This window comes from Choloepus didactylus, chromosome 19, assembly GCF_015220235.1.
Source record: "Choloepus didactylus isolate mChoDid1 chromosome 19, mChoDid1.pri, whole genome shotgun sequence".
Taxonomy (NCBI): domain Eukaryota; kingdom Metazoa; phylum Chordata; class Mammalia; order Pilosa; family Megalonychidae; genus Choloepus; species Choloepus didactylus.
This window is the reverse complement of record NC_051325.1, coordinates 41094580-41109360: the sequence shown is the minus strand read 5'-3', so window position 1 is coordinate 41109360 and position 14781 is coordinate 41094580. Positions and strand designations below refer to the sequence as shown.

The 14781-nt window shown below is 37.4% G+C and overlaps 1 protein-coding gene across 2 annotated transcripts in view; it reads right to left on the bottom strand.

Moving 5' to 3' along the window:
- Window positions 1-14781, bottom strand: part of RPN2 (ribophorin II) — a 70328-nt gene that overhangs the window by 36368 nt on the left and 19179 nt on the right. For both annotated transcript variants that reach the window (XM_037811391.1, XM_037811392.1), the window contains exons 3-9: window positions 12997-13092; window positions 12225-12400; window positions 8736-8811; window positions 7837-7971; window positions 4826-5002; window positions 3257-3375; window positions 288-393 (exon numbers count right to left, since the gene is read on the bottom strand). In XM_037811391.1, the coding sequence (XP_037667319.1) occupies window positions 288-393; window positions 3257-3375; window positions 4826-5002; window positions 7837-7971; window positions 8736-8811; window positions 12225-12400; window positions 12997-13092 (885 nt within the window). The remainder of the gene's footprint in view (window positions 1-287; window positions 394-3256; window positions 3376-4825; window positions 5003-7836; window positions 7972-8735; window positions 8812-12224; window positions 12401-12996; window positions 13093-14781) is intronic.

Genomic DNA, 14781 nt, shown 5'->3' with positions numbered 1-14781 from the left:
GTGATTCTTATTTTCTCTGCTCCTTAAATTTTATGTAACAATAATTCTAAATTATAATGGGGAATGAATTTAATTTACAAATAAAAGAAAACTAACTATGACCAAATTTTTGATTTATTGCCTTGGACTAGTCTGTCAAACAGCACAGTTCAAACCTCTCTTAACATAGTTATGCTAGTTTGGTCCCAATGTGAATTCAATATATTGGAAAAATAATGCTGTGTGCCTAGTTGTTCACTTCCTTGGCTATACTGTCATGGCAATGGGATGACAAAAAGAGCACTTACCTCTACGTTATTTGCAATGTAACGGTTGTCACCTTCAACTCTGACAGAGAAATCATAATAACCACTGGAAAATTTGACATTCATGAAGTTTAGTTCAAAAATGTCCCTGTTAAGAATGACAATGAGGTTAGCAAGAACTCACATAGGAATGTCACATATATATATAACAAAAAGGAGTTGCAGAAGAAGGTACTCCTTGAGACAGTCTAGGGCTATACTACTACTTCTTGCCTTTTTAACTTCTCTCCCCATTTAGGCAATTTCATCCTTAGAGTTTTTAAGTTTTGCCCACATTAAAATTTTTTTTTTCTTAAATAGATGTAGTGTTTTAAAAAAAAAGACTTTAATTACAGATCTAACACATTTTTTTACCCAGAACTCTGAAAGGCAAAAAGCTATTGCTATACAATGATCATAAAACATTCCAGTTTGTTCTCTCTTATGATAGCAACAAAAAATACAATGCAATTAAAGAAAACAAAAACTACACCTACAAGAGTCTTGCATGGTAAAGGCAGGCTACTTCAATCAAATGTACCATCATCACAAATGCAATGTAGCATTGTTGCCTTGCTTTCCAAGCCTATATTAAATTTATTCCTTTACTTTTTGAAAAAATCCAAGTGGGCATTCTTATGCCTATTTATTCTCAAGAAACACCAAATTCCCAATATTCCTACTATGAAGCTTATGCTCACAATTACTAAATAGAGGTATGACAGTCAAGTTCATTAAGCTAATGAATTTTGATTTTATCATGTACAACCTAATTCCCCCCACCCCCGTAGCTAAAATTTGAGAGTGATATGACGGACTTAATACTAAAATTGGGATGTTTGGGAGAATTTTGTTTACCTGGGATCTATAGGTTTCTGATAAACTTGATTTTACAAATAAATGCACAGCTTAGATTTCAAGACAGTGTAACTACCATTCCTGTTGATATACTATATAAATACAAGATGCTAAACTGAATAAACATTCTCATGTGCTAGGAAGGGAAGGCAGTGGTACACTCAATAGGAAACAGCAATTAAGATGTGTTAATATATCATGGTCTGCACCACAATATTCTATTTGTGTATAATTGCTTTCTGTGTAAAATTTATCTAAAACACTCTTCTCTCCCCAAATTGTTTTTTTTCCCTGTTCCCCCCAACCTCAGCTTCTAAAACCTACCTCCCTCTGGTAACCCTCCACAATTAAATGCAAAACAGTTAAGTGAATAGTATGATCACAATTACGTAAAAAAAATGAAAAAGAGTAGAAGGAAATATTCCAAATGTTCAAAGTGGTTACTGTATAGTATAGAACTATGGGTAATTTTTTGTATTATTTCTCTTTTTCTGTGCTTTGTGAATTTCATTAAAAAGGCACATCTTTTATAAAAATGTTAACAATTTTTATTTTAAGAAAGGTAGGGAATTCCTGACTCTAATTACATAGCAAAATCCTAATGATGTCTTTCATTATTCCACTGTTTATCCCTAAAAGTTATTTTCCTTTATACTTTCACATATTTGCTTATGGATCTTTAGAACTAATAAATGCATTTTTTTCTAAAAGTCGAAGCTCCCAAGGAACAGGACTATTTCATTAACTTACAAATACAACATTTAACAAAGTTTCATTCAAAAATTGACCCTTAATTAAAAAAAAAAAAAATTACATAACACTAGAATGCAGCCATTTACACTGTAGAATATTTAAGCCCATGAGCATATGTTCATCATACAGCATTACACAGAAAAAAAGCATAATCCTAATTCAATTTAAAAAATATATTTATATGCATAGGAAAAAAAGATGATCAAAAAGAGAGCAAAATGTTAACAATAGTTAGCTCTGGGTCGTGAGGTCACCCATAATTTATATTTTCTATTTTGTGATTTTCTATATTTTTCCTGTAATCAACATACTTTACCTATATATCAAAAAAAAGTATTAAATTTAAAAATAGCTACTTATATCACAATAACAAGACAGAACCAACTAGGAATATACAGGGAAGGCAACAGTAAAACCAAAGAAAAATGTTTAGTTTTAAAAATCATTGACTTATGTAAATCAAAACCACAATGAGATATATCATTTCATACAGACTCAGATGACTGTTGTTAAAAAAAAAAAGGAAAATAACAAGTATTGGCAAAGATGTGGAGAAATCAGAACCCTTATGCATTGCTGGTGGGAATGTAAAATGGTGCAGCTCCTGTGGAAAACAGTTTGGCAGTTTCTCAGAAAGTTAAACAGAATTACCATATGATCTAGCAATTCTACTTCTATACCCAAAAGAATTGAAAGGAAGGACTCAGATACTAGTACACCAATGTTCACAGCAGCATTATTCACTATAGCTGAAAGGTGGAAATAATGCAAGTGTCTGTCAACAGATGAATGGATAATCAAATGGGATCTATCCACACAATGGAATACTATGCAGCCATAAAAAGGAATAAAGTGCTGATACATACTATAACATGGATGAACTGTAAAAACATGCTAAGTGAAATAAGCCAGACACAAAAAGACAAACATTGTATGATTTCACTCACATGAAGTTATCAAGGAAAAGCAAATACATAAAGACAGAAAGTAGATTAAAAGTAACCAGGGGTTGGGAGGAGGTAGAATAAGGAGTTAGTAATTAATGGGCAGCTGTTATTTGGGGTGATGAAAAAGTTTTGGTACTGGATAGCAGCAATGGTTGTACATTGTTAATGTAATTATGCCACTGAATTGTACACTTAAAATTGGCCAAAGTAGCAGTAAAAAAAAAAAAAAAAAACCTTATACAACTACAGGATTTTGATATTACTAAGTAAAATTTACTTAATCAAAGTTTAAGTAAATTTGGTTTTATGGTCTTGATACTATTAGTATCCACATTAATCTAGGTTATATTTGCTGCAGGTCAATTTCGCAAAACAAATATATTGGCGCCTTGTAGAAGTATCCTCAGGACTTACCCTACAGGGGTGAAAGATGTCTTCTGGAGGACAGTGGCTCTAGAAGCAACAGATTTAGCGTGTTCTAGTTTAACAGTGGCCTGAGTCAGAGGCTGGGATAAAACATTAGTGACTTGCAACTGGAAAGAAAGAAAAAAGTTATCTGTAGCAACAAAGACTGAAGGATCTTGTTTCTGAGGTGCTTTATCTATAGGGAACAAGCTCTACAGAGGAGGAAACACTGTACTTCAGGAAATCTTCACTGGCCTTTGGTCTGCTATCAATCAGAGATCAAATACTGGAAAAACATCATTAGATTAGGGATGAGATAAATTATACAGGGACCTTAAAAATGACCTTGCCCAATTATCTCATTTTTTCACATGAGGAAACTAGAGTCCAGGGAAAGAAAATGGCCCCAAATCACAGACAGTTATTTTCCTACTTTCTGATCCCCTGTTCTAACCTCTATACAACAGTACCTTTAAAAAAATCATTAGAAAGAAAAATACTTTAGGAAGGCCCTGGCAATGGGAAAACTGAGGAAAAATGGATAATATTAATAACTATCATTTGTTGAAAGCCAACTATTTGCCAGGTACTAGGTAGCCCCTTTATGTAAATCCGTGTATCAATTTTAGGAAATAGAAAACATAATCCCTCTTTTACGGATGAAGAAACTGAGGCCAAAGAGGTTAAGAGTCTGCCAAAGTTCACACGGCTAATTAAGTGATTAAGCCAGGACTCAAATCTCTAACTTCAAAGCCAATACGTTTGCCACTTTGCTCTCTTATCCCCACTTGGCTTTTGGCGAACTATATTAATTAGGTTATTTCTCACCGCAGTCTTTATTGAGGGGATTTGAGTTACGAGTAGGGAGAAGACAGGCAACTTTGAAGTAAGGGCACTTCCTCATGCAGGGGCCATTAAAGTAGAACTTATGGGACAGATGGGCTGTCCTATGTGGAAATCCAAAATTTAGACAAAATAAAATAATTTCTTATGAAGATCTTAGATTATCACTAAGATAAGACGTCATTCCAAACGACAGCAACAGATGCCTCATTTGAAATGAAACATCTAATGTACTCAAGATTTGTGCATTTGCTCTATACAAAGAGTTAACACAAAAAAGAAGTCTATGCTTAACGCTGAGTGAGAGGGAGGACTGTGCAATGAAGAGGCAAGAAGAGGCACTGTCAGCACCAGAATTACTCCAGAGTTAAAAACAGCTGTCTTAAATGAGGAAGGTCTAGAAGGTTTTGGTACTGGGTAATACATTTTAGAAGCAAGACTTCTCTATACATCTGGAGTTTTGGACCCAGAACTGCAGTTTTCTTACATATTAATAAAAGTATGCCTATAATATTAAATTCTTCTTAGAGGGAAACAAAGTTTTGGTAAGAGAAGGTTCTATGACTAGGTCAGACCCATGGTCATGTTCCCATTTCTAGGCTAAGGGAAATAGCCTTGCCCTAAGTTTCATGGGTATGTTCTCGTGGGGACGACAATTGCCTGCCTTTACATTTCTGAGACGCTTGCACTGGAAATGGCAATCAGAGAGGCACATTTTGGGCATGGAAGCCATACCCTCAGGACAGCCTGTTCATGAGTATTGGAAGGAGAGCCCTCGGGTACAACAACAACTGGCACATGGTAGCGATTCCGAGAAAGAGCAGCAGCAGCAGAGGCCACGCTGAAAGCTTCTGAGAGCGACTCAAAATTCTTCTTACTGAAGATTGCATTCATTAACTGGATGACTTGATCCTGAAAGATAAGGGAAACCCAGCTCCAGTTCTTCCTCTGGCAGGAAGATGAGAGGGCCACCCCTTCCTCCCGCCTGACTCCTTATTTGTTTCCAGGTATTCACATGGAAGGTTTTTAGCCATTAATCCAAATTGGTAGAGGAGGAAAAGAGCAAATATCTGGCATTTAAGCTTAAAACTCGGATTTGGTTGTTTCTTTTTATCTGTCCAGCATAAACTGAAATTTACACATTTGTCAATCACTTATTGAATGCTTACTATACAAATGCAAGGTACTTCCAGATTACTACTGAGATAATGTAAAATTTTCAATGAAAACCAACTGGTCAAAAAATAAAATTTAAAAACAGTCTTGATATTGTAAATTGCCACAGTATAACAAGCCCCAACCAACAGTATTCCTGAAAATCCTAAAGAATACCCAGGGTTCTAACTGAAACTGTATAAAAGTTTCACTCAGAAACTTAAAACCTCTAGACTGTTCCTATGCCAGATAAGCCCTAAAACCCAAAGTTACCAGTCTCTCCAAGAACATCAACCATTTGCATTCCTCTACCCCATATTGTCGACACCCCTTTTCAGCATGAAGAAGTGAGAAAGGGCATTGACCAAATATTCCTGAAGACTGAGAGAATGATCAAATGAGAGGGAGGAGTTGTAACAGAGAAGACAGCATTTAACAAATGATTATGACTACTGAATCATTATAAAGATATTTCTTTTAGTCTTTAGTGTATTAGAACAGCTAGAAGGAAATATCTTAAATTACAGAACTGTAACCCATACCATATTTTGAAATTTGCTCTATAACTATTTGTTAAACTGTATTTTGAAATTTATCACTCTTCTGCGTATATATTTCACAATAAAAAATGTTTAAAAAATTAATTAGTGGAATTGTATGGTATGTGAATTATATTTCAATAAAGCTGTTATAAAAAAACAAACTAAACTAGTAAAATATTTGCTATCAAGTAATACTTCAGAATCATATAGTTTATATTAGATGAATATTATTCTCTTGGAAAGAACACCTGCTAAGATATGAATATATACTATAAAATATCTATAATTACTCATTTGCTAACTGCCTACACATGCCAGGCACTGTGATAATAGCTTTATATGATTTAACTCTAATTTTGACAAAATCCTTCATATGGCAGATATTATCTATGTTTTCCAAAAGAGGAAACTGAGGCTTAAGTAGGTTAAGTAACTTGCCTAAGTTGTAACGGGAAAAAAAAAAAAACAGCAAAACCAAAATTCAAATATAGGTCTGTCTGTCTCCAAAGTCTTTCCACAATAAAACATGTTCTTCTCCTGATTCTCGTCATATCATCCTCCTGACTAAACTACCCTCCCTCTCAACCCATCTTTAAATAGTACATTGGGGCTAAGTTAATATTTATGAGACCAAACCTTGTAGCCAAAAAGTACATTGGAAAGAAACTAAGTAATTCTCCATTAAGAATTAATGGGCTGCTTAGAGGAAAAAACAGAAACCAAGCCTTTAAAAAAGGGGAACCCAAAAGGCATTATCAAAATTCTGAAGGTTGTTTGCTTAAGAGGAAACATTTCCCACTTTAATCAGCTTTGTTTTTAAAATCTACTACCTAGCAAAAGAGCTCCCTGTTCCTGACAGTGTTATTCACAGTCAACGAAATAATTTTCTTTAATTGTACCAATTACATTTTTCCATCACTAAGCTGTTGACACATGAAAACGGGAGACTGTTCACCAGAACTGTTGTGTCAAAAGCAGTGAAAGCAAAATCACTCCAGCCAAATACTTGTTCTTGGAAATAAGACAATAAAAGTTCAAGCTGTATATGCAGAATATCGTCAATTCGTCTCTTTTACTATGTACAGGAGAATTTCTGAATAACTTCTACCATAAGACCCCACATTCCTGCACTTTCACCCATGACAGAAATTAAAGGGAGTATGGTATCTCTAAATGTTGTACACTTAGGATGAAGAAAAAGACACAAGAATATATGAGTGAGTAAATTATTAGCTCATATCCTCTGGAGAAAGTATGAAATTAATTCAAATTATCCAAGACAGGTAATTATTTACTGTTTATTTAAAGAAATTTGGTAGAGAACTCATAATGCATAAAAGAAGTGAAAGTTCTAACTTTGAACACAAATCCCTCCTTCTGAAATTTAAACAATAGCAGCTTGTATTTTAGGTTCTTAAGTCAAGGGTTGGTAACCTCACAGACAAGGGGTACAAAGATGGTCCTACTCAAAAAGACTTCCCACACACATTCCAACTAAAGGTTCTTTTAGATTAACAAGCTCCTCTCAGGAAAAAAAAAAAAAAAAAAGAATTAACTCTTGGCGGATGTCTGCTAGACACACATGCCTCCCAGTGAACTACTCCATTCAGCAACGATTAGCTAAGATTTAGCCATTGCTGAGGATGAGGGGGAAGGGAGAGAATAGGCAACTTTCAAATACAGGGCACTTCTCAGGAGAAAGAGGATTTATTTGTACAGGACACCAAAGTGGAAAGCATTCATCAGACAGACAGGAAGAGGTGTTGGGAAGGAAAGGGAGGCAAAACAGGAGTAATATCCTTGGCATTCTTACCGTTACCTCATGAGATGTACGTGCCCCTTTTAAAGAAAGCATAACAATTTGTCTGCATATCTGTCCCAGTTTCTTAAGTTCAGGCATTACACCTTTCTATTTCTCTTTCTCAATGCCTAACCCAAGACATTGAGTGAACACACCCCAAGGCTAACTGAACAGCCGTCTCTGAAGAATGTTATCTTTAGTAAATAAAGTTGACAACCCCTCTGGGTTAAGAATTGTTAGACAGGCACCTCCTTCATGGATGGCTCAGTCCCCACATGGTCCATGAGCTTGTAGGTGGCAGCTACAAATAACGCTGTTGTTTCCAGTCCTTCTTCAAACTGGAGATACACACCCCCCAGTTCATCCAGGCGAGCAACAAGGTCCTGTCACAATAAAAAGGAAGCATGTTTGAAGTCAATTGATAAGAGAAATGACACTCACTGTCATCCCAGTGCAGAATTTTGAGAAATCTGTCGCTTAAAATCTGGAGACCCTCTCAATCACTTAGTACTTTCTCAAAAAAGGTTTTTAGGCAGTGGGCAAAGCATATCATATAGACATCTAAGAGAAGAGTATCTTCTGCAGCTCTGGGAGTGCTTCTTCCCTGGTCCCTTCTCATGGCCAACCTCAGGAGTTGTGGCACTGAAGGCCAGTGGGCCAGGCTGCAGTGCACCCAAGAAGCATCATGATAGATGGATTCTGTGATCATTCATTTGATACAACCTACAAAGCATGGCACTTCCCCTTCTTTAACATGGGGGACTCAAACATGAAGAGAGATATATTGCTTTCCTGGGCAACATAAATAGGCAGCTAATGTGCCTGTGAAGCATCCAGTGGTGACACTCTCAGGACTGCGTGTCATCACTGGCAATGCAGTCTACGAGAGTGGTCCCTGAGGAGCAGGATATCCTGCGCAAAGGGAAGGAGAGAGTAATAATAAAAAACAGTGTGACCATTTAATGTGTACCTACAATGTACTAAGCACTTAAATATACTTCTTAGGATATAATGCTCAGTCACAAAGAACACGAGGGTGCCATGGATATAAGAAAAAATGTAACTGGCCATAACAAATCATGCATGCCTATCTGCAAGACTCGTCTAAAAGGTTTCAAAGATAGAAGCCAGGAAAGCAAATTCATACCTCAATCTCCTCCACAATGCTCCTCAGGTCAGCCTGCTGGGACAGGTGGGATGCTGTCTGCAGAGCCTGGACTGTTCTGGAAGGTAAAAAGAGTAGAAACCCAATGAATGGCAAGTCTTCTTCCATCTACTCACCCATTCCTGTTTCTGGACAACCTTATAATATCCTGTCTTTGTTCTTTAGACAAATTACGACAGTCTCAGCCTTTAAGGAGCTTATTTACAATCTAGGTGAGAAAAATGGCACCAAGACAGGAAAAGAAAATTACAGTTTGAGAAGGCAGTCTAGGCAACAAAGCCACTGTAAGTACTGTGGACACCAGAGGAAGCCTAAGTTCACCCCCCTCAAAACTTTCTTTTGTTCCTGATAGCATCATTTATACAATACAGACTAAGAATTGATTAGGTTTATAAGACATATGCTCTGAGGGAGAGCAGGGCTCAATTCAATCCAGGGTTATTTGTTATCCCCTATGTTGCACAAGGCGCTGTGCTAGGCAGAAGATGACATCTGTTAGTTTTCTACTTTTCCTACTCCCAGACCAAAGAAATAGTGTGAAATCTAAATTTCTATGTGGAACAGGAAATTGTTGGGTAGAATTTGGATCAACTTTCCTGAAACCAGAGCAAAAAAACATGAACAGGAAGTGTTCAGTAAACATGTGCTGAATGGCTGACCCATGTGCCATCATTATTCTGCTAGGAAACCTGAAAGTCACTCATCCTTCAGACATTAAGCAAGAGAAAAGGAATAGAAGATTTGGTTCCAAAACCAGAGTCTATTCTCTTGTTCTTTTCCTATCTTTTTTTTTTTTCTGATTGTTAAGGCACATATTTGTCAAAAGTAAAAACCCATTATTAAAGGATAGAGTTAAAGACAACTGTTCTCCAATTTATTTTTAACTTAATATATTGTAGACATCTTTCCTTGTCTACAAGGAAACGTATTTCATAAATGGACTCCTTATTAATGACATAGCATTGTACTGCCTAGATGTACTATAATTTACTTACTTTTTCTCCAATTGATAAACATTTATGTTTCCAGTTTTTTACTAGCTCATACAATGTTGTAAATAATAACCCTTATTCATGTATTTTTAACCATTTATGAGTATATTTCTGTAAGATAAACTTTTTAAGGTGGAATGTGAAAGGTATGTGCACATAAGACATTTTTCTTAGATTATATTCTCTTACTACAGATAACGTGGAAAATATAAATGGCGTTTTTCTGGCTGGAATGGGGAAAGTTGAGGCCCTCTGGTAGTTACACAGACTGCTGCTTAACCCCAGGAATGGCTCCCTAATTCCCAAGAGATGGCTGGGCCCTTGTGTAAAACCACAGATTATCAAGTCAGTGTGTCAGGGAATGTAAAACAAGAATCTATCTGCTTAGGTCACTATCATAATAATTTATTCCCTCCATGGAAAACTAATTTCATTAAGATGACAAGTTGGAAAACAGAGGAGTCACAATTCATGGAGAGGGAAGCTGCAGAGTATTCAACAATTCCTATGGGATGCTTTTTGTTACAATGCACTTGAAAAAATGAAAACTAAATTACCAAACAAGATAAAATCCCACATCTAACCATGATAAATGCTGAGCTCAAAAAAGGCTGCTAAGAGAGCCTAGAAAGATCTTTTCAATTAAGATACCATTTTTCTCTTCTTTGGAACAAATGAGCATCATGCTGGTAACAATCTCATAACTTTTAGAATGAAATTCATCCACTTAGCTTTAAAAAAGTTTTGTTACTGACTTTAATTACTTATCCCCCAGCCAGCAATTTCTTTCCCTCTGGAGTACTATATTTAAACACTAAGAAAGCAGATTCTTCTCACTAACATACAGCAGATAATTAAGAGAAATTGGTTCATGAGAGACCACAATGACAACTTCTCAGCTGGTTCATTCAAACCAACAAATATTCTCTTTTTCCCATTTAAGACAAAGCTATGAACATATACTTCCTAGAATAAGTCTACTGAAATATTTATAGAGGGCCCATTTAGAAGCCCTAATTTATATCAGATTTCCTTAAAAAAGGGCAAATTAGTAGTAACACTATATTTGGCATCCTGCCAAGTTTAATCTTCACAGCAATCCTAAGAGATAGATATTCTCCTTGTTTTACATATGAAAACAGAGGTTTTGGGGGTGGGGGTGGGTGTTAAACAGCCTGCCCATAGCCACAGAGTTATTAAGTAGAAGAGACTAGATTTGAAAACAGTTCTATCTGATCCAAAGTATGTGCTCTTTCTACATGTATACTTTCTACCAGGCAGCAGAAACTCAAAAGTATAGTTTCAGCCTTTATTAAACAACCTTGCTGGGCACCTACCATATGCCAGACTCTATGAGCACTGCAAATAAGTTTACAATCTAATATAGAAGTAACTATAAAATAATTGAAGGAGTAACCAGCTTCCTAGGAAAAGTACTGATCCATAAAGTATACTAGAGGTGAAGGAACTCCATCTGTTACATATGCACTGTGCTATGCTACGCCCTTCACAGGTATTACCTTATTTAATCCCCACATTTGCTCTATAATATTTTTGAATATTATCCCATTTTAGAGATGAGGCTCAGAGAGGTTAGTAACTTGCTCAAAGACACACAGCTTGTGTTCAAATACGTCTATCTGACTCCAAGTGGATGTACTTTCTTCGTACTTTTCCCTGTTCTGTTGTTTTGAGGAAGGAGATTTTCCTTTTTGCTTAGAAGGAAAAGGGAAGATTTTTCTGTAGGCAGTAGCATTGGAATGAGGTGATGACTGACATCATGACATGAGATGGTGGTTACTGGGGAAAGGCATTCCACTACAGCGAATTATGAAAAGAGAACAAAATAACCAACCAATGCAGGACTCCAGGTATCCCACTCCTTCTCTCTTTCAGGGGTTGCAATTAAATAGGGTACACACAGAAAATTTAAAATATATATATTGTATAAAAGGAAAGTTATTCCAATTCCCTTTCCTGTAAGGTTCCTCTCCCTTACCTAGCCTTTTGCAGGGTATAGTCTGACTGTTAGAATACCCTACCTTGCTCTCTCACCAGATGCTGTCTCTCATAGCTCTGAGGGCTCCCACAAGCCCTCCTTCTATGCAGAGCCTCCACTGTCAACATCTCACTGTGCCTCAGCCAAGCCTCAACAAGAGATGCACATGGCTTACTGGCCTTACTCTTCCTGTTTTCCCTGACACCTGCTTTAGCCCTCTAACTTAAAAGGAAATTTTTGTCTCAGCGTGGCAGTATGTTTATGTTTTGATTAAGTACTGCCTTTTACAGTACGAGCAGCTTGAGGAAGACTGGGCCTACCTGAGTTCCACAAGGACAGGGGACTTTCTGCCTGTAGTGTCTAGCACAGCACCCAACACATATTAGGTGCCCAGAAAATATTTGCTGAACCAATGAATGAATCCTCTCAGGATAGTAAAATATAAAGGAAGCCTGAGCAGTGCTTTAGATGATGACTCACGCTAGCACAGTCTCTTCCTTGCTGAGACGAGTGGTAAGGGCCCCCAGTGCTTCTTGGGATGCCAAGGGAAGACCAAAGCCACTTAGGGCTGCAACTGCATGGTAGATCTGGGTAACAGATGAGTCTTCACTGATAGCTGCCAGAAGTAGATCTTTGGTCTCATTCGAAACTGAGATCTAAGAAAGCATTGGAAGACACAGAGTTTCAGAACAAGTGCCGGCAATTTGTGGCAGGCATGCCAAAGAAGGCAAGCAGAGCACCTGCTAAAGCCACACACCCCCAGCACACAGTCAGCTCCCCCCTCGCTTCCCCAGACCCTGGAATTAGCTGTGGAAAACCTTAGCACACTTTCAAAGAGCTGTTAACAAGTAAAGACGCTGACAAGCCACTTGTTTAATTACCAGATTCACCTATGTTCAATAAAACAGATTTCCAGAAATCTTGTGCGGGGGCATTCTTCCTTTATTTTGAACATTTTTAAATGTTCAAAGATGTGAAGAAAAATAAATAAACAAAAAAGGCTTCCCAGAAGAGAGGCAACAACTATAGAAAAAAGTTAGTTAAAATCCATGAAAAGTGAAAACCTAGAGGAGAAATAAATGAACTATACTTCTTAAAGGAAAAAAAAAATCACAAGAACAGAATTCCCACCCACACTAATGGATTCCTGTTGAAGAGTCATTGTTAAAAAAAAATAATTGGCGTGACCCTCCCTCTTTAAAAATGAGCTTTACAGTTTAAAGCAAATTTAAATGTAGGAACCTTTACTCACCTCACACCCTGAGAGGGCTCGGCTGGACTGGGCGGCGTAGAAAAGGGAATCCACGTTGTTGGGATCGAGGTTAGATTTAATGAAGGTGCATGCTTTCTAAATGGGGGGAAGAATCAATGTTAACTGATGATATACACAGTGACTGGGAAAAGGATAGCTGCTGTTTGGATGACAAAATTCTAAGTCATCTATGTTGGCTTAAAGTGTAGCTACCCAAGATTTTAGTGTTTTCAAAGTATAAGTTTCCATAGGATACTGTATAATCAAAAACTGCTGACTTCATAAAAGGATCAGCAAGCCTGAAGGCACTCAAATCCTTCTGAACCCTAGAAGAAAAGGGAAGAAACCACTTTTACTGATCAACTGCCCTGGCCATGACCTATGCTGGACATTTATGCTATCTTTCCTTTAAATGAACATAAGGACCTTGAGGTAGATAGTATCATCCCCATTTAACAGAAAAAGAAACAGAGGCTTGGAGTTGGCAAGTAACCTGATGAAGGTGACAAGACTAATATGTGGCAGAGAGTCCTCTGATTCCAACTGTACTGGGGACTCCACTTTGATGTCCCCAAAGAAAACTCAGGCTAACAATATCTAAAATGAGCTTAAAATCTTCTATTTCTTCACCTGGACTTCCCAGCTCATGTACGAGCATCACCACAGACTCAACTATGCAGGCCCCAAACCTGGGAATCATTCTTGACTTTTCCCTTACCCTCTTAGCCCTATTTAGTCCATCTCCTTTTCATTTCTCAAACTCAACCTCTGCTCTATAGTTTATGTCACCTGCCTTGAGTTCAGGCCCTTTCAATTTCTCACTGAGATTATAACAATCATCTCCTAACTGATCTCAAGCCATGCAATCCATTCTGCATTCTGATTCAAGAGTGATCTTTAGAAAATAAGTAGAAAAAAATGTAACCATGTTACTTTGCTATGAAAAGCTGTCAGTGGTTTCTTGTTATTCTCAGAACAAGACCCAAAGTTTCTGACCCAGCATGAAATGTCCTCATGACGGACCCTCTTCTTTGTGACACCTTTATCATCACATCTCACCTCCAACCCCCAAATCTTAGCCCCCAGCCCACTGCAGCTCCCCAGACATACCATGCCCTCACCATTTGATGTTTTTGTCTCTTCTACTCCCCTTGCTGGGAGCACCCTTTCTTTTCTCCCTCTTGTCTGCCAAATTAGGTCTTACTTTCATCTCTGCTGAGATGTCACCTCCACCAAAACCTTCCTTGACATTCACCCCAGGAAAGGCCTGGTGTCATGCTGAGTACTCCCCAAAGCAATTGCCACACTACTGACCACCTCCCCTGTGACCAGATATCTGAGAGCAAGAACTTAGCTGACCACACCTCCCTCACCAATTATAGTACTTGACATGGAGTAGGCACATCATAAAACACATGCTATTTCTACCAAGAAATGTTATTTAATAGTTATATTGCTAAATATTCTGGCTGAGGTAACAAAATTCAGCCATTCAAAATTACATGACAATAAAAAAAGCTAGAAGTGAGTGCTTCTGGGGAGCAGGATGGGAGCAAGGCAAGATGGGCCACACAGGGGGTTGCTGCTTTTCACTGACAGCAATTCTGTGTTAGCTGATGTTTTACTGAATGTAAATGTTAGTTCAACCAAAAACTTTTTAAAAAATTTTATAAAAATTAACAAAGCATCTCAACACACAGGAGTCTCAACAAGAAGTTTGAAAGAAGCCAGAGGGATAAAGGAAAGAAACAAAATATTTTCCCTGTATAAACTAGGGATCCAAAG